The 19,929-nt window shown below is 47.3% G+C and overlaps 1 protein-coding gene across 1 annotated transcript in view; it reads right to left on the minus strand.

The window, feature by feature from the left end:
• The window catches only part of TCERG1L (transcription elongation regulator 1 like), a gene marked incomplete at its 5' end in the record, with an annotated part of 102,397 nt that overhangs the window by 55,810 nt on the left and 26,658 nt on the right, over window positions 1-19,929 (minus strand). Inside the window, 3 exons of the mRNA XM_035330119.1 lie at window positions 5,306-5,494; window positions 18,242-18,422; window positions 19,311-19,457. Of these exons, the coding sequence (XP_035186010.1) occupies window positions 5,306-5,494; window positions 18,242-18,422; window positions 19,311-19,457 (517 nt within the window). The remainder of the gene's footprint in view (window positions 1-5,305; window positions 5,495-18,241; window positions 18,423-19,310; window positions 19,458-19,929) is intronic.

Genomic DNA, 19,929 nt, shown 5'->3' on the forward strand with positions numbered 1-19,929 from the left:
ATTAAGTTCGCTCTTCAGCAGCAGAGCAAACAAGCACGAAGATAAGCTACACAGCGATCTGTGCTGTATCTCCACAAGCTCCTGGTTAGTCTTTATGCTAGCTCTGGCACAAAACCCAAGCTAACAGCAAGGATGACATTAAATGGAACATTTTGCCTGGCACGTGGAGGAGCAGAACCACCAACAGATGAAAAAGGAAAGAAGGAAGAAATAACCTAAAACTGAGCTGCGATCGCATTTCTGGACCTGTCTCAATTTTAGCTGCTTGATCTTAAACCACTTCCCCTGTGCTCAGCAGAACCGAGCAGCTCACAAAGCACTGTGCCCAGACACTTCTCACCACACCACACTGCCGAGGGGCTCCATCCCCAGCTACCCGAGTGTTATCCCATCAAACCAACCCACAAAGACAGCCCAGACGCCCCTGCTGCACTGGAGCCACGGGCACCTGGAGGTGAAGCAAACAGCAAGGGGCTTGGCTGAGCCACCCCAGCAGCGCCAGCGCTCAGTTGACGACCTGACTCCAGACCTAACGTGGGACGTCGGCCACCAGCAGGATCTGCTGGAGGTCCCTTTCAAAGAGGCTTCAAGCTTCGCAGTGCTTAAAGGGAGCAAAGCAGTAGTTTTATCACTACAGGAGTCCCTAATAATTACAGCTTCAGCTGCTTTCAGGAGCCAGTCTAGGCACAACCTTCCGGATATTCCTCGTTAGAGGCAGCTAAGTCACTATTTTAGCAGCATTCTGCACAGAGCTGTGTGGTACCATGGGCTGTTCCTTCTTCCCGGCCTCAAACCAGAACTCTGCCCCTGCCGAGACACGCGGGGGGCTGCCGAGGGCAGGCTGCGGCTGAGCATGTGGGAGATGGGACCGGCCCCAAGGGGCCACAGGGCTTCTCTGCATCAGTTTGAGATCAGTAATTTTAAGACAGGGATGGCTGAAGAGGAGAAAAACTGGAAATCGAGTCTGACTAACATCAGTTTTCACCTGCAAAAATTTTGGGTATCACATTGCCACAGAAAGCTACCGAGCCCCTGCCTGGGACAACGCTCTGTGACTTCCCCAAGGTACCTCCACACCATGTACATAAATTATAAGTTTTTTTTAAAAAGGAGAGGACCACCCAAACGAGAAGTGCCAGAAGCAGCACTGGCAGCCCTTGCGGATGAATACTTGGTGTTTCCTCAGCCTGCAGGACGCGGCACTGTGCTCCCAAGAAGCTCCAAGAGCCTTCCTCTGGGAGGCTGCAGCAGGAGCGGGACGGAGAGCAGCACAGCTCAGGCGTACCGTGCTGCAGGGAAGCACGTTAGGAAGCCTCCCAGAAACAGATATTCAGTCAATTATAGGCTTATTGACTGAACAAACTGCTGTGACTAGAAATACAATAGTACACGCAGCGGTGTAACACCGATCTCCGGAATAATCAATTAACGGCGGATAACTAAGCGCACCGCTCAGCCTCGGACACCAAGATACGTGCAGATTTAACGTGGAAATAGTTTAATCTGCTTTGTTCCTTAAGTTCATTCATACCGCAAGAACATTGCCTCACAAACTTTAGACAAGGAGAACATGGGAAGTTCGTTAATTAGCACGTTACTTTATAAATCATACATGAAACAAGGAAAATGCAGCTGCCCCGGGGCTGCAGATTATGTGCTCTCAAAGATTTATTTTTCTGGGAGAACTGTAAGTCATCCTCAATAAATGTCAACACGCCGCTGCTTTTAACTGAGAGGCAGACAGGGCTACAAAGTATGCTATGCTCTTGGGATTATCTGTAAATTAAATCACTCTTTCTTGAGGCTTTCCCGGTCATTAACTTACACAGCAATGCAGACGTTTATTTTTGACAGCAGGTAGCTGCCGTTGACCAGCTGACCATTTTTGTCCTCTAAGTGAAGTCCACCTGCACCATCTTGCCTGCCGGGTGTTTCAGAGACGGGAGGCAGCTGCAGTACGCACAGCAGATCTTATTTCTAACGTTTCTGCGAAGCGTTTAGCCAGCATGTCTTTTTGCCTTTTCCCTCCTGCCTACCCAAGCTCTGGTTCACTCATTAGCACTTACGAACACACACACACGTTTATGTGATCGGGTCACTCTGTCAGCCCCATCCTCAGAGCCATCCCAAGGCCAGGCGTCAATCCTCCGTGCTGCCACCTAGTCCACAACGCGCCGAGCTTGGCCGAAGTTCAGGAAGCTTTTCATCAAGCCCATGTTGACAAAGATAATTTAAAATGAACACCTTAGAGTCCTCTCTACTGCGAGCACAATAAAAAGGAATTTCATAAAAGTGTTTTATGTAAGCCTTTGCAAAGGAAATAGCCATCCCTCCAGAGATGATGATTAATAGAGAAAAATGGTTAGCTGAATCTCCAGTTTATTTTGTATGTACTGGGCATTTCCAAGCTTTCTTTTCTAAAAAGCTACTATATATTCTGTAGGAGAAAACCCCCAGATGCGTGTGGTTTACTGTGAAAGATTGATAATAGGATGATTGCTCAGGCACTCAAAGCATGATAGTTGATAGCCTATCGCACGCTCATTCGAAAGGAAAGCAACAATTATCGTGGCCTGACATGTTTATCATTGCAGAGCTGAGCCAGTTATCTGAACGGGATAGCTCCCTGATATTATAATATTCTATCACGCCTAATACAACTCACGCAGGGCTCGCTACTGCGGCTGTAAATCAGAAGTCCTGAGACTTCTTCCAAGAGCGCCTGAGCATCTCAATTCAAGCAAGAATACAGCTGGCATCTAAATTTGTTCTTCAGTATGGAAGAAGAATGACTTTCTTCCCCTCTGGATTCTCCTCCAAGATGCTTGCTTACAAAGAGGCAAAATCATCTCTGTGGGTCAAATAACACTCAGTGGAAGTGCCACCAACTCTGCCAACCCCCTGCCCTAGCGAGGGACCCCAGCTGCCTGGCTTCCCTGTCCCCAGTTCCAGGCCACCGGCCCCGCTACCCAGCATTGGAGCAGCCAGGTGACAGCGTGCTGCCCTGGATGACAACTGAAAGCTTTCTGCATATCCTGCAGCTCACCCAGGGACAGGGATTCGGGCAATCACTGCCTCGTTCATGAGATCTGCCTCTTCCTCCTCCTCCTCCACGATGGGCCTGCTTCGGAGTAGCCTGCTTCATCCTCTTCTTCCTCCTTCCCCTCTTAGTCAAGTTTCTGCCTTTACTAAGCGGCCTGGCTTTCGCATCCACTGCTTCTCCTTGAACACAGGGATGACTGATAGCAGCACGGGGTGGTTCTGGCTCAGCTGTGGGGCCTGAACCAGACATCCAGGCCCAGAGGCATTTGCTTCCTCTGGATGGAGCTGAACAGTACCGAGAGCGTCTGACGGGCACAGCCAGACCAGGATCAGGGCATACCTTCCTAAAACACTATCATCTTTTTAGGATTCCGCATTCGTTCAGGGCTGAATCCCAAAGCCATGGGGGGTGACAATCCTGATAAATACCTGCCCACGCCCTCCCACACACCTTGCACCCGCTGCCGTCCTGCCTCAGGGCAGACCTCTGGGCGGTGTTCTTCAATAGTTGTGTAACCGTCCACGACACTGGAAGCACGTGCAGGAGGCATAGCAACAGGACCGTGCTGGTCTGAACAGCCCACAGACACTAAGATCTGGTCAGCTCCGTTGTTACCCCAACCCACAGCAACTCCAAGGGCTGTTGGGGCTTATCCTGGAGGCAGCTCAGCACCACACGGCCACTCGCTCACAGCCCCGCAGCGATGGGGAGGGAACCAGAGAACAGGTACACCTCGGGGGCTGGGATACACTTTAATAGGACAGAAAAGGAAGAGAAATAGATACATGACACCTACCCAAAACAAGGGATGCACAACACGGTTGCTCACCACGCAGCAGTCGGTGCCCAGCCAGACCCAGCAGCGGCAGCTCCCCGACAGCCACCCCATATTCCTTGTCCCTCACGACACCAGCTGGCAGGGAACCCCCCTTTGGGCCAGTCAAACCCGGACAATATTCTGATGAGAGCACAGCCCTGTCTTCGAGTCTGAAAGGCTTTATTCCCACGGGAACGCTTGCTCCTCAGACTCCCTGAGGATAAACACCCTGCCGAACTTCCTCGGCAGTCACTTATCGGAGCGGCTCTAATGACTGCTCAACAGGAGCAATAATTACTGAGATACATTTTTCATACAAAGATTTCATCTGAACAGCTAATATCGTAACTGCAAACTTCCCACAAATTTTAATCTCGCTATATTTTGCCGCGTTACACTTCAAGTATCAAAAAGATGCAAAATGCACCAAAAATAAAATTTTAAACGTAATGGGTATACTGTATTTCAAAAAAATATACACTTAAGCATTCAAAGCACAAATAGTTTCAAACTATACCCCAAAGACTTAGACAGATTTCCACAGCGAGTTAGTGATGCCAGTGTCTCCCAAGGTATCACGTTCAGAAAGTTGTTACATGATGTCACGCTAAGAAAACAGGAGCTTTCCCAGTAAGCAACACATCCAACCATGAGAAGTAGAAAACCATGGCTCCATTCCTCCCGTATACTTTATAGACAGCCAAACCACCTGCTTGTCTTAAATATTATTGTACATCTACAGCTCTTGGCAGCCCTCCCGAGGGGAGCGGAGGGGCAGGTGCTGCGCTCTGCTCTCTGGGGACAGCGACAGGACCCGAGGGAACGGCATGGAGCTGGGACAGGGGAGGGTCAGGGTGGGGGTTAGGGAAAGGTTCTGCACCCAGAGGTGGTCGGGCACTGGGACAGGCTGCCAGGGACGTGGGCACAGCACCGAGCCTGCCAGAGCACACACAGAGTTAGGGGAACACTCTCAGACGTAGGGTTTGGTTTCTGGGTAGGCCTGCATGGAGCCAGGAGTTGGAGTTGATGGTCCCAGTGGGTTGCTTTAACTTGGGATATTCTGTGATTCTGTTTCTAGCAGATACCTTTCAGCTGCCAGCACCACAACCTGAGGATCTGCTGCAAAGGCTGCATGCCATTAAGGCCACGTTTTCTTACAGAAGGCACTGATGTGATAGAGGATGCAACTCAGTTCACATAGTACCCCAAAATGTCACAGCATACCTAAGAACTACTAATGCATACAGGGTTCTGAACTCACTTTTAACACACTTTCAGAAAGCACCTCTAAGCAGTACCAGAAAAAATAACTTTAATTCCAGAAAAACACCTGTATCCACTAAGCATTTCCCAGAGCACACTGGCAACAAGATTCATACACAGAAGGCTCTCTCCGTTGCAAAGTGCCTTAAGCTGCTTCTTAAAGCCACCAGGAGTAGCCTTACCTGGAAAAGGCGAAGTCAGCAGTGGAATTTTGATAGGTGAGAAGGTCAGCACATGGCAGGGTTGGATGCTCGGGGGTGAAGGTCCTTGAGGGGCTTCAGACTCCACCGACATCATCGCCGCAGTGGCTGCTGCGGCCAACGCGAGGGTTTGATTGCTGCTGACCGGTTTAAGGCTATTCTGGCAACCACCTGTGGAAGAATGAGATATGACATTTTTAATTGGAAACCAGTGGATTTACGTCAGGATGTTTTCAGCATTCTGAGTTCTAACACAAGTTGGCACAACTACATGGAACGCTCTCCCCCTGGCTTCCACTACGCGAGCCCACCTTCATGAGATGCTAGGTACTGAAAATACTTCAACACTGCTTTTGAAACCTTTGAATTTTCTGCAAAAAGCACACGTAATGGCACTGCTTAAATGCAAGTTTTATTTTATACAATGCCTTGTCCAAGGCCATGGGGCTCATGCAGCACCAGAGCCCTTGCCCCCCTCGCTGCCGTTACTCTGTAAGTCTGAGCCTGTGCTCAGTGCATTCTGAGGTATTTAAACCCCACGCACGTGAACATACCACTATAACCTGGAGGGACAAAGTGAAGTAATACTGGGTGATACATAAGCTGTGCAGTTATTAAATTTAAATGAAAAAATCAATAATAAATGAAGTCAACAGGTTGAATGTATTGACCAGTATTTACTCCATCCGCCATGGCTTGGCAACTATGCTGACTTTTCCTAAATATTAGCCCTCTGATTCCAAATCTGAACCTTTGTGTTACCCGTTACATTCAACATCCATGGTTAGTGTTACACACTGCACTGTTGTCCTGTTAGATGCCAGCAAATACCTGAGTTTTGCAAGTTTTATTTAATAGTAACATTCATCTTGAAAACATGCCATGCAGGAAATTCTAATTATCCTACAGAGGAACTCAGAAGTTGTCCACCGAATGTAGGCTCGAGTTCACTTTTGACTGTGTAAGATTTACCTTGAAGTCTAACGAGCTTAAGGGGTAGACCTTTAGAGCTCAATCTTGTCTAAGTATGCTAAATAAACAAGGAAATGAGTAGTAAAAAGTCTTAAGGAAAAAAACCTAATTTGACAAACACCAGCTGTTCCTCCCTCTATACTGAGCTATGTATTCAAAAATTAAGCAATCATTAGCTTATTATGTTATTTAGCAAATGTTTGCAGTTCATGTGGAAATCCTTCAGGCAGTAAGAGCCAACTGTAGCTCTGCAAAAAATCACTGTTTGCTCAGACACACCACAGCAGGCATCTCTTACACTTCCCAGATTTTTGGTACCTCCGCCTGGCCCCGGAGCACCCGCTGCCCGCCAGGCATGGCCCAGGACACGTCAGGAGGTGCGAAGGCAGCTCGGCATCGTGCCTCGGGCTGGAGGTGCTGCCACGGTCAGCGGTGGTGGACGTACCTCCAACAAGCCCCCTCCCAGCCACAGCCCAGCTCTGAAGCCCAGCGACCTCACCCAGGGGTTTAGATCCTCCTCTGCATTCACACACCTGGAACTTTTTGCATTTTAGCTGCCAAGTGCTGTTTTGTTCTCAGCACTGGGGAAGAAAGGTGGGTCAGTGTTTGGGAAGGAATATGTTCTGGTTGGAGCTAATTGGGGCTCTGGAGGTTATCCATTGTGCTAACTTTTGGCAGCTTTGCTTCCAACTCTTTGTAATAATTATTGCCAACAAAATAAGCTCTCTTAGCAAAACAGAAGTCAATGTTTTCAGCAAGCACCACAGAAAAATTCCATTATCGCTACTGCATTTGTCAGCTCCAAGCAGGACCCATTTAAAATACCTGCACACACACTAATACGACAGGCACGGAGGCAAAAACAAACACTAACAAACAATAATAAAGCTTTAATCATTCAACCACTGATAGATAAAAATAGATTATTCTGCCAAAGTCACAATGGAAATATCGAAAATATCAGTGTCCAACTACCCCAGCCATTTTACCAGTTTTCACGTTTATTCACGTGAGAACTAACACAGCTCTTTGGTCAGGTTAAACACCTCGCCCCCAAGAAATCACACTCACTGCTAATTCCAACAACCCTCAGGTGGGAAGAAAGAAATCAACAAAATGCCTTCTGTAACTCTGATGAAAATTAATGTTGCATGGAAAAATTACTTTCCTACTGGCTTCCTACAGGGTACACAAGCAGAAAGGTTGTTTACTTCTCAATTGATTCTTATTTTGGAGAAGATGCAAATCCCCCAAAGAGCCCAGGAACGCAGCAAAATAACCGAAGCCTCCACTGCTTGGACAGCCCAAGTCTGCTATGAGCACAGAAGAATAAAAGTCTTGAAGCAGTAGAGTTAGCAGGGCTTCCTTATTAAAGTTACATCAATTCCGTTATTAAAGTTTCATGAGTCAGCCGAAAGAGAAGTTTCGGTGATTTCCCTGCCTTTGATGAGGTTCTCTCTCCCTCTCTCCTACTAAATAATTCCATCAAGCAAGGACTACCCCTGTAATTGTTAATACTTGAGAGCGTATCACCAGCAGGGTGCCTGGGGGTCATCAAGCCCATCTCTTCCTTTGCAGTCAGCTGAGCAACCCATCTCAGCAATTTACCAGGCTCAAAGACAAAATATGATTGCCAAAGCAAACTCCTATTGGAGCCTGGCCCAGGACACGACTTCAGAGATTGGGATTTTCTTCGGCATTCGGTGTAGCTGGAGAGAAGCAGCTCTTCTCAGAAACAAACCCGATTTCACTCAAGTATTTCCAAAAAGTTCTGGGAAGGGTTTCTTAGAATCACACTTAATGACTTCATTTACTTGAATTTCAAGAGTCAAATGCTTTGCAAGTAGTAGGAAAATACTATCACCAAAATACGCTTGAGGGGAAAAAATAGCAACGGTTGCTTCTCCTGGTCTGTTTTTGCCAAGGCATGCTGCATTCGGGGCAGTAAGACAACACCACCACCCACTTTGCTCTTCTTCCCCAGACTGCCACCTCTGCTCCCCTCCAGCAAGCCGATTAGGGGAGACGTCTGAGACTTGTGTGTGACACTACTGAGGAGCGGAGAGCAGCTGAGGAAGCAGTGAAGAGATTATTCAGAGACAATTAAGCAAAGGTGGTGAAACGCAGCGAAGGCGACGTAACAGGGCAATTTAAAACAGGGTAATTTAATTCAAGACCTTCTCTTTTAGAAAAAACACACATATATATACACGTGTTGTGCAAATTTACTGTACGTGTAATTTAATACATTTGGAATTACACTTGGCTATTTAGTCCTTCAGTCTGTTTCTTCAGTTCTGCCTACAGGAGAACATCTTTACCTGAAAAACACGTGCATCTCCCCAAAGACCTATATTAAAGAAATATAAGAGGAGGAAAAAGATCAAACAGGTTAAAGACCTTTTTGAACTTTTTGACTGTCATTGAGGAAAAAAAATACAGAAACGTATTTCCTTTTCTTTTAAAAACCCACTCAAATGCCTTTTTTTTTCTCCCCCTTTCAATCCATTCGCTACTGCAAGTGCCCAACAAAGGCTCTGGAAGAGCTCTGGGGCTTTAGGAGGACCTCCTGCTGGCAGGACAACTGGACACTACCTCAAACACTGACCTTGCTGCCTCTTCTTTTCCACCTGAAAGAACTCAAAGACAATTCTGACACAAACAGAGTTCCACATCAATGTGCTGAAGTATCTCTATCCACATATGGGGATGCCAGACACACGGAACCACACAACACTCAATTTATATCAAAACTTCCCAGTCGCCCAAAATTTCAACCCTATGCAAATGATCTTTGGTACTTTATGAGAAGAACACAAGGACTCACTACTGGTAGAAAAAGATGCCAAGTATTGAGTAGCACCCTAAGGGATTTGTAATACTTCCCACGTACACTTAAAGTAATAAATATTTTGAAGGCTGTCCAACAGACATGCGTGTTACGGAAGTTGTATGAAATTCAATACCAATTAAATATAGGTTGGTTAAATACTTTCACCGGAGCGTCAGTGAAGTTAGTAACACCAAGCTCAATCCTCACCCACAGAGGGACATACGCCATTTCAACTTCATTTTAAACCAAATATATTTTTTACTTTACTCATAAAGCTTTGTGCTATTCATCACTAAATACCCGGACTGCCTTCCCCTGTTTCTTTCGAGGCTCAAGCTACTTTCCCTCCTCCCCGCCCTGGCCACAGTCACCCCGCTGTTCTCTGGGCACCAGTACGCTGCACAGTCCACCTGTTACTCAATTTTCTGCATCTACATAGGCACAATCTACTATCTAAAAAAAATTAAGAAGTCTATCATTTGTGCTTACAAAGACACTTCAGAAACGCTCACTGGATCTCAGCTGATGCTGCCTAAAGCAGCTGCAGACTAGAAGGGGGATTTTTGCACAACAGTACAACACAACCAGATGAATCCTCAGGTCTAGTCCACTGGCTGGGGACCTATTCTGCAGCGTAGGGTTGCCACTTACCGCTCCAGCCTGGAGTCAATAAGTTTTGACAAGCATTACAGCTGTCACAGAAAGCTCCCTGATGAGCTCTTGCTGGCAGCCAGGTGGGGAGCAGGGATGAAGTGCTGGTGTGAAGCTCCACACCCCGGCATGCTCCACCGGTGTTACCAGAGCAGCACGGGGAGACGGGTGCCCCCGACCCGCAGGGTGCAGGGGGTGCCCGGGACACTTAGCTTCGTGCAACAGCTGTCATAAAACACAGCACTTCTTCTGAAGATGTGTGAAAAAACAACTCCAGAAGAAAGAACAAAGCATTTCAAGTGTGAATTATTGTTTAGTATCCCTTATTCCCTTTCCCTTCATCTGTAGAGTCTTTAAGGAAAAAAAAAAAAAGAGATAATGAAGTCTGAGATGACAGCTCTTTAATAAACTTGTTAGACTATTATCGGTATTAAAACTGACAACAACTGTCTTTTGATATGGAAAAAAAAGAACATAGTTCAAATGAGTTAAACTGGCTGTCGCTGTCCAACCCTCCCTCCTGGAGGCCAAGCCACAGAACAGGGGGAACAGGATAAGGAAAGGTACGCAGGGACACTCGGCTTCTGCCTCAGACCTCATCCCCAGACAGGGCTCTGCTGCTCCAGGCAGGGGCACAGCACTCACCTCGCCAGCTGCTCCGGGCCCTGGCACCTTACAGCACTGCCTCCCAGCCACCTTCCGTGGACCGACAGCAGTGGTGTCAGACACTGCCCTGGCCAGCAACGCAAGTGGGATGTTAAAACACGAGCTAAGCTGACACAACAGGACAAACCTGACGATTTACTCAAGAAACCCAGAAGCAGCCCCTCTCCCAGAGCTGTGCCCGCAGCACAACCTCCCTGCGGGTGGCTGCCCGGCCACCGCGGGGTGCCAGGAGAAAGCATCTCAACGCTGCTTCAACCACCAGCTGCAGCCTCAGTGCTTCTGAAAACCCTGCACCTTGATCATCTGCTGACAAAAATCATTGGTTAGATATAAAAGCGACCGTTAGCATTAAAAGGTCGCTGAATATTAAACGCTAAGTTTGAACATGAGTATCATCTTAATAATAAATACAGATACTTACCCTACCTCTAGATACACGTAAATACCATGACCAGTACATTTAAGGAATGTACTCAGGCCTTTAAATTGATAGCAACTGGGAAGATAAATTACTCTTACTGTTTTATTCATCAGTGGGACTAAAAGGGTTCTTACTACAAACCATTGGGAACAAACACTAGATATTGTCCTTCCTTGCTCCACTCACCATTGTGAAGGTATTTTCTGGAACCATGGAGCCAACAGGACCGATGCACTTTGGCAGACCAGGATGTCATTCCAGTCCCGTACTTCCCACAGGAGTCCGTTTAGCTCTAAGGAGGATACACACAAACTACCCACCCGAGTATGCTATACCTACCAAAAACAATAAAACACTTTTTTTTGAACCTGTTTCTGTCAGTTCTGCCCGCCCCCCTGCTCCCAGGTCGGCAGGCCGGGCTGTCACAGCGACGCTGAGCCGCTGGGCGAGGGCTGGCTAGCGGGAAGGCCGCAAGCCTTGGCGAAGAACACCGAGCAGGGAATCTGCCCCAGCAGAAAACCTTAGGTAAGCATTTACAAACGGCGAAGAAATGGGAAGTGTTAAACTGAACCTACATCACGCTGCTTGAGCACCTGACCTGGTGTATCACTAACTCCAGGCGTTCTGGGAGGCTTACCTGGCCAGCACTCCAAATACACCAGGGAGGTGCGCTTCGGAGCTCGTGGGTTTGAGACCCGAAGATGGAGACACGGTTGCTTCTTGGTGAAGCCCTTCCTGTCACAATCCAAGAATCACCGGACAGCAGCTTACAAGCACAGCCGCCCACTGGGTGCTTCGGTGCTCTCCTGCCCCCCACCAGTGCCCAGGAGCCGCCTGGCACCGCGCTCCCACCACGTTCCCATGTAGCATGGCACCGCGCGGCTGGGTTTGATGCCAGCTGTGGTTTTAACAGAAGCTCCAGGTGCTTCTTGCAGGGAACTCAGTCTTTTTATCAAGCACAAATACTTGGAAGGCCTACAGCACATAAATTTATAATACCAGTATTTATTCTTGCAGAATTCGGATTGTGGAGAAGCTGCTGGCCCTGCTACCTGAACTGGCTCGAAATTTCAGGTGCTGAGCAGCTTGAAGCAGTACTTATCAATCAATAGCACGAAGCAATGGGTTGACTTAAATAGCATATTTATCCCAATACAAAGGAAAACATATTGATTTCCCTATCTTCTGAAGCCAAGAGGGAAGAAAAAAAACACAGCCTTTTATGTGTGTTACCTGGTATTGCACACGTCTGCCAGTAACAGCACCACTAATGGCTCACTTTTATGCCCACATGTAGTAAAAATACCTGGCTCCTCACAAACACTAACAGCCTCTGCAAATCCCCAAGAGATGAATTTCTGTGTAATGGGGTCTTGGGACCGGGTAGGAAAACATGACAAGCAGGTCAGAACTACAAGCCTTTGCCACAAACATACTGCAGGTAGCCTTATTTACTGAAGTGAAAACCCATCTTACTGGGGCTAAGGTTTGTACTTGGTTTGAGTAGATAACACAAAGAGCACCAAAAAGCACAGATTTAATAAACAAAACAAAGACGTCACAAAGGCTGCAACTGAAGCCAAGCATTCCCAAGGACTTCAGTGCTCCTCTCCGCAGGGCCTGACCGCTCCACAAACGGCTTTCGTGACGTTTCAGCTCTTCCAGGCTCCAGGTCTGAGTCTGGCTTTCGCAGCTGGGGTCTCCTCTTCCCCAGCCGTTATATCTGAACCCCAACACGTTCTGCTGTGGGCTCAGCCCCAGCTCCCCTCTCCAGAGCTGACCAACTCTCCCCTCTCCAGTATCAGAGATGAAAAGAGCATCCAGAGGCATACCGTGTCCCATCAGTGTCCATCTTTTCACAGACCACTCAAAATAGACATTTTCTTTTTGTGCCTTTGCCAATGCGGAAGCATGAGAAGAATAGCAAGGTAAGTCTCCCCCAGCTTGCAGGCTTTGTACAGGATTCCTGGCATTAAAAGTCTCAATTTCAGCCTGGTTTAGAAACCAGAGAAGGTCAGAGCTCTTTTGTGTCATGTATAACAAATTTGTTCAAAACCATACAACTTTTCAAAGGGAAATTGACCAAATTTTTATATACAAAGAAATTGCCTTCCTTTATAGGTTTGTCTTCAATTTAAACTGAAATTATCTATCTGTATACATACACAAATTCTAACAGATACTTGCTATGAAAAACATTGGCTCAGTTCTGCAAAGGTTAGTGGGATTGAAAGAAAGAAAGTGAATATGAATGGGAAGGATCAAATAATTCTAATCCACACAGGATCAGTAATGCTAAAGTAATTTTGTGAACTTATAAATGAACTCATCTTCCTGATATTTGTGATTTCACTGTCAATGGATGAAAGAGCAAAGTGGCTGTTTTTGAGCACAGAGACCCTGTTGAAGTGTAGAGGAAGGAAAGAAACTTTGACTTAGTGGAAAACATCTTCTGTTGAAAAATCTTCCCATAAAAAAAAAAAAAATCTGCTTTAAGAAGACTATCTTCCATCAAGGAGACCAACACACAGTCTTCATTCCAGTTTGGATTGACCCCAATGAAAAAAAATACTGAAATACTGAGAGCATTTCGTTAAAGATCAAAACAATTAAAAGGCTTTCACTTCTTCAGTACCAACTCACAGCACTTAGTGCTCTGACTGACCAGGCTCCCCGCAGGAGACCTCCACGAACACAGCACGTTCTCCGTAACGTATTGTTCTGCAGACAGCTTAGCGGCTACTGCTGCAGAAGTCCATAGACTTATGGAATGGCTTGGGTTGGAAGGGACCTCAAGGATCGCCCAGTTCCAAGCCCTGCCACGGGCAGGGACATCACCCACTAGGTCAGGGCCTCATCCAGCCTGGTCCTGAACGCCTCCAGGGATGGGGCAGCCACAGCCTCTCTGGGCAAGTACCAGGGCCAGTACAACACAAGACCAGTAAGAAAATGCAATTTATGTTGAAGTGTGTTTAAAAAAAAAAAAAAATACATTTGAGGACTGCCGAATGTTTCAAAAACAAAAACAGATGAAGCATCTGAGTTTACTCAGCTCTGAGCAGGACGTGCAGGAGGCAGCATCCAGGCTCCATTTACACTGAAGCTCCTGCAGACACCGCTCTTGCAAGGCTACCAAGTCCCCAGACTGTTGGGCTGAGCCACTGCCTGTGACACTTGCCCCTAGAAAAGTTTGAGGGCCTTTATTCCATCAACCATCAGCAGCGCTAACGGAAGCGATCTTCAGTTCTGAGACCTCCCAGCACCGGCTGCAGACAGGACTTGGTTCAGGTACGGACCCTCCGGTCCCTCTGCAGAATCTCCCTGCACATCTCCTGAGGCTGTCCACAGGTGCTCTGCCCAAAGCTACGCAGTATTACAGCCTTCAGGAAGGAGATGTTACATTACCGTCGTGCTGCCAGGTATAGCATGACACATCGCGCTGCAGTGGCACTGCTGTAGAGCCAGGAAGCTTTCAGTCCCTACAAGCTTTTGAGCCCGTGCGATGTGGGACCATGCCCACGGTCACAGGAGGCACCGAGCTGCAAACCTCACATTTCACAGTCACCCTTCAACGAGCAGGAGTCATACACTGATTTCAAGGGCCACATGCTGAAACCCATCATTTCAACGTACCAAAATCCATGGATTTCTGCTGTGCTCAGCCAGGATGCCTCTTTCACTCCCCCTCCACGTGCCAGCCGCTGGTGCACACGATGGAGGTGGGACCAGCTTCGGTGTTTGCCCAGGCAGGCTCTGCTCGCCGCTCTCCCACCTGCAGTTCGTAAAGCCCCCTCCTACAGAGATAAGATACTTCCACCTGTACCTCCTGAACCTTCCCTTGCAGAAGGCTAGATGAAAGGCTTGTTCACCAGGTTTTCCCGTGAAAGCCTGCTTCCACGTGCCAGTAGGAACACGTGGCTTAACAGGGAACTGCTGTCAGCAATGCTCTTCAAAGCCAGAAACGCCAAACTGCAGGAACGCGTGTTGAAAGCAGCTTTACTGCCATCAGGAACAGAAAAGCGAACGTCAAGGACCAGAGGGCTACAGCTTTCACCTGAACGGTGGAACCAAGGCTCCCTCCATAGGCCACCAGCCACGCAGGGACGCGCAGGAGGCAGCAGGGAGGAAGGTAACGTGTACCTCTGTAACCCTGTCCCCAGCAGAGCCGTGCCTGGGATGCTGCTCCCCACGGGAAGCTCAGTGCTGAAACCCAAATGCCTCAGTGCAAAGCAGAGATCGTTCCAGAGAAATTAACTACCCAGGACAGCTAATTCCTGGTGCTCTGAGGGAAGCTTCCAAGAAGCTCCTTCAGCAGAGGAAAGCCAGACAGCACAGCTAACACAGACATAGCTGACTCGGTCCAAACCGGCCGCGACTCCATCCACGTGGCCGGCAGCACAACACAGGTGACAGAAGTATTAATCCTTTCTCTGCAAAAATACCTCGACGCTGCCTTCCTCGCTTACAATAATGAGTCCAACAGACATAAAACCAGCTATCACCTCTAGGTGGGAAAATAAAGTGTCATTATTCACTTTAGATGCACAGAATTGTAAGTACATAAATTCATGTTTTGTAATATATTGGAGAATAATAGCAGCTTCTTTTTCTTACAGAAAATAACACCTCGTACTCACAGCTGTGAAATTACAGGCATTACCATTCACCAAACGCCAAAGCCTCATTCCTTTATCTTTGTAAGATTGCTGATACACTGAGAAAACAATTATATCATTACTGATAACTGTGGAAGGCAAACCTGCCTGTAAGATAGGCTCTTACAATGAATACAGCCACGTAGCCTGCAAAAAGCTTATTAACCTCTCAGTTTAAACCACTTAACTACGCAATTTGCTCTCAGTATTTTTATTACTCTTCATATTAACTGTAAAGATTATATAGGAAATACTTCAAGTACTACCATAACACTTCCTAGGAACTTTAAGTATGTTTGGAAGCAGCTTCTGATCGGGCTGTAACGCACTGATATCACATCTTCCCATTCTGGCAGCAGTGTTACAAACATGCACATCTGCCTTCATGAGCACACAGACCTCAGGGCACAGTACTTGACTAGCATCCACCTGATGCATGGATTGCATCGGTCAGAAAAAAAAACACTTAGAGAGGGATGGGAAGATTTAAGAAGTCAGCTGCGGGGGTGTCTTCACACCCTCCCCTGCACCTCTCCCACTCGCAGGGGAACACGGAGAGCTTTCTGAAAAGGAGGGCAGCAAATGCTGAGCACTCTCCTGGAAGAGCAGGAGCTTGTGCTGTGCCAGGCTGCTAGTGGCACGGGGAAGGAGCCCGACGGGTAAAACCTGCAGAGGTGAATGAGTCAGGAGTTTTACCAGCAACAACCTCTGTCCGTGCAGCGCAGCCTTAAGAGCAGCATTCTGAAAGGAGCTCAAGAGAGGAGCTGCAATAGTCAAAGAAGTTGCCATACATTGAAGGAAAAAGGATTGGAAGAAAAATTCAGAGACGTGCAGAAAAAGGCTCTGTCATAAATCTGTCCTGTAAAAGCAGCAACCAGAATTAGGTGTAGCATGACTACATGTAACTGGGGCAGAGAGGAAGGTGAGGCTGCAGCACCGAGCACCTGAGAAGCACAGCGCTGGACGCAGCCCTGAACAGAGAAGGCAACGTGAAAACAATCAATGGATGGAAAAAGAGGGGAAAGGCAGAGCCAGAGAAAAGACAAAACAAGCAACCACGCAACTTGGTCACACACCAAGTTCAATTTGAAATGTAAGCAGTGACAGGTCAGGGACGGAGTTAACAGCAGACAGACTTTGTATTAGCAGGAAAAAAGACACCATTCAGGGTAATTCTACCAGAAACCTTCTACAGCAGGAGAACAATAAGAAAATGGATCAGCACCAGTTTGATCCATCTGAAGATCTGTCAACACACACCTGGCTGTACACATATTGTTCACCAGGAAGGAAATCTTCAGAGACAACATAGCTTCCCTTTGCTACTTCGGGATCCCAACCTTGCCGTTCGGCTGGGCAGACCCACCGCTCTGCCTCGCCAGCTCTCCCAGTCAGCTACCACATATACTTATTTCACATATAAAGAGTAAGTATAACATCATTTCAAACTCTCGGTTTTCAGTGCATTTTCTGAGCCGACAGTTCAGCACAGAGCTCTCTCAACACTCAGAGCAGCACACACAGCCAGCAGGTAAATTCAAGCCAGATTACCAGGTACCAGGCTACCAACCCTTCCACCACACGTGCATTCGTGCAGCTGTGCCAAACTCCTTCCTCACCACTGCATTTGTCATTAAAAAAGCACTTCAAGCAATGCATCCTGTCTGGGAACACAGCTCAGACATTCCCTGTGCCATCCAGCTGGGAATGCATTCATGTAATGGGTTCTCACCGTGGCGTCCTTACGCGGAGCTTCGCCTGGATCTGGCGAGGACTGAGCGCAGCTTCCTGTAAAGGGCTGCTAGAAACATCAAAACTGGGAGCTGATCTGAGTTGTTCAACACACTAATTAATCAACCTGGCAAATTAATCCAAACAGTCATCTGTTCCAGCACACTCTCACTGAACTTCTGTCTTTGTGGAAAAATACAATAAACCTGCCTGTGTGTTACACAGGCTCAAAAACACAGAGTATTTCCCACAGCAAAGACCAAGGGAACAAAGGCTCCTCTGCCAACAAACGACCACCATCCAAGACAGCGAGCCATTAAGAACATCCCAATTCTGAATTTCAGAACTTAAGTTACTGGTCTCAGTATCAGCACAGCAGCATCTTAGTTCCCCATCCTTTCTGTGAGACAGCTGCTATTCCAAATTAATACTGTAACCCACAAAGAGAGAGACTCAGCGTTACGGCAGCTTACTTCGTTCTCCTCCGATCACAAAGCTTAGCTTTGCTATTAACAGCTGGGACACACCCGAGTTACGCGGATTAATGTCATTTATTTCATAAATATCACCGTGCATAACTGAGCTCTAATGAGATGATGGATCCGTTACTCTTCTCTGCTGATTACTGTCTATACAAACCACATCAAATTCTTACAATTTCCAGCAAATAGAAGAATCACACACAAACTGTATCAGTAATTTTTTTTTTTCTGGTTAATTGAAAACAAGCCAAGTATCTCGAGGGTGGCTTGCCCCATCTTTCTGGAAGTAGACAACCAGCTACAGAATAATCTGTTGCAATCTTCTATAATTAATATGTTCTCTTCTTTCTTTTAAAGTAATTTAGGGGATGAAAAGCACTCTGCCATCAAGGTTCCAGATCAATTGAGAGATTTTCAAATGAATGGAATGAAACCCTTACTTTAGAAAATGGCTTATGCCTCTCTGGAGTTGCATAAAAAGCGGTAAATACTTAATTATTTACTAACCTGGTATCAGCTGAGGTGCCAACACCACTGTGGGAAGAGGCCTGGAGGCAGTAGCTGGCCTGGCTATAGCCATAGCTACTTGATTTGTCATTAATAGAGGCTTCTCATTTCCCTGGAAGAGTCTTGATTCCTCAGGATGTATCCATGCTGAATCCAGAGCAAATGCATTATTTAAGTATATCTGTCCAACACAAATAAAAACATTAAGGTTTGAAATACTTTATTCTCATTTCTATTCCTCAATTTTTCTTTTTAATCTTTAACTCATTGTTATGACGTGGAAAGTATCTCAGTCTGGGGACAAACTTACAAGAACAGATTGATGCTGCTCCATAAGCGTTGTGGACAGAGTTTAGCTGATCATGAGAAAATTAACTGGCTCTGAACATGAATAATCAGCTTATGCAGCACCACAAATAGAAAATAATAAATGAAGCCAATTGTGCCTAAGACAGAGCTATTCCAGAGCAAGTCTGTCTGCAATTCAGAGACCTCAGTCATCTTCTAGGTTGGAGGGACAGGGATGAGGGAAGGAAATGGGAACTTGCAGTCACAAAGCCTCATTTCAATTATTCAGCTCGTTAAATTTACGGATGTAAATAACGATGGGCAGCGCGAGGGCCTGGGACCGTGAGTGAAAGGCTGGCACCAGCCCCGGGGCTGGCAGAGCTCCCAACGACAACGCTGCCTGCGCTGCACCCCCATGTCCCTCCCCGACGAAAAAGGGGGAAGTGCTCAGGAGGGGAAAATGGAAACTCTCAAAATCTCAGCCGGTAGTGAAGTTAAAGCATTTTACTCAGCATAGTGCAGATAAACAGTAAAGGTATTTTATTCTTTGCATAACTTCACAAGGCTGAAGGTTTAACACTACTGAAGTACCCTCCTCCGCTCATCACCCCCACGACATTCCCTCTCCGTGGGGGTTTCCCTGCCAGACTGCTGCCCTCCTGCATACAACTGCATACATGCATAACTGAATACAGTTTACAAAACCAGAAGTATTCTTCGGCTCACACAGTCCCTATACGCCAGCATTAAACAGACTTCAGAATATGAGCGTTCGACTTACTTTGCAGTTCGGCAGCCTTTTATCGATCCAGTTTTTCCCAGCATGAGGCGGAACCGTAGATGTGTACACAGGTGGGAAGAGAGGAACAAATTCCACACCTGAAGACGGTGAAAATCCTATGACTGGAGAATGACCTCCAAATATCCACTGAGGGGGGAAAAAGGCAGGGAGAGAAGTTAACAAAGGGGTTTTACCCCGAGTAAACCGATGCTTTTCGTGGTTTCGTAACTAACTAGGAGATGACTACACAACATTTCAGAACCAAGCTCTTCAGCCCAAAAAACATCTGTGTTTCTTTAGTCGCTCTACGGGCAGTGAGATGCGCTACAGACGTTAGGAGCTGCCCTGGCAATCCCCAGTAAAGCAGCGCCGGGCGGAGGGCTGCAGGTCGCCCCCAAACCGCGGCTTTTCTCTGCCCGCACAAAAACCTCACGAACAAAACCAAAACCTCAGCCGGGAGCGTTCGCGGCACTGACGGGTGCACGGGGGCGAGGCAAAGCCGTGAGCGCGGCTCCCGACGCGCCGCTGCAGCGGGGCACGGGCCGCCGGAGAGCTCCGGGGCTGCCGGGCGGGGCGGCACCGAGCCGGGCGGCACCGAGCCGGGCGGCACCGAGCCGGG

This window comes from Oxyura jamaicensis, chromosome 6, assembly GCF_011077185.1.
Source record: "Oxyura jamaicensis isolate SHBP4307 breed ruddy duck chromosome 6, BPBGC_Ojam_1.0, whole genome shotgun sequence".
In the NCBI taxonomy this organism is placed as follows: Eukaryota; Metazoa; Chordata; class Aves; order Anseriformes; family Anatidae; genus Oxyura; species Oxyura jamaicensis.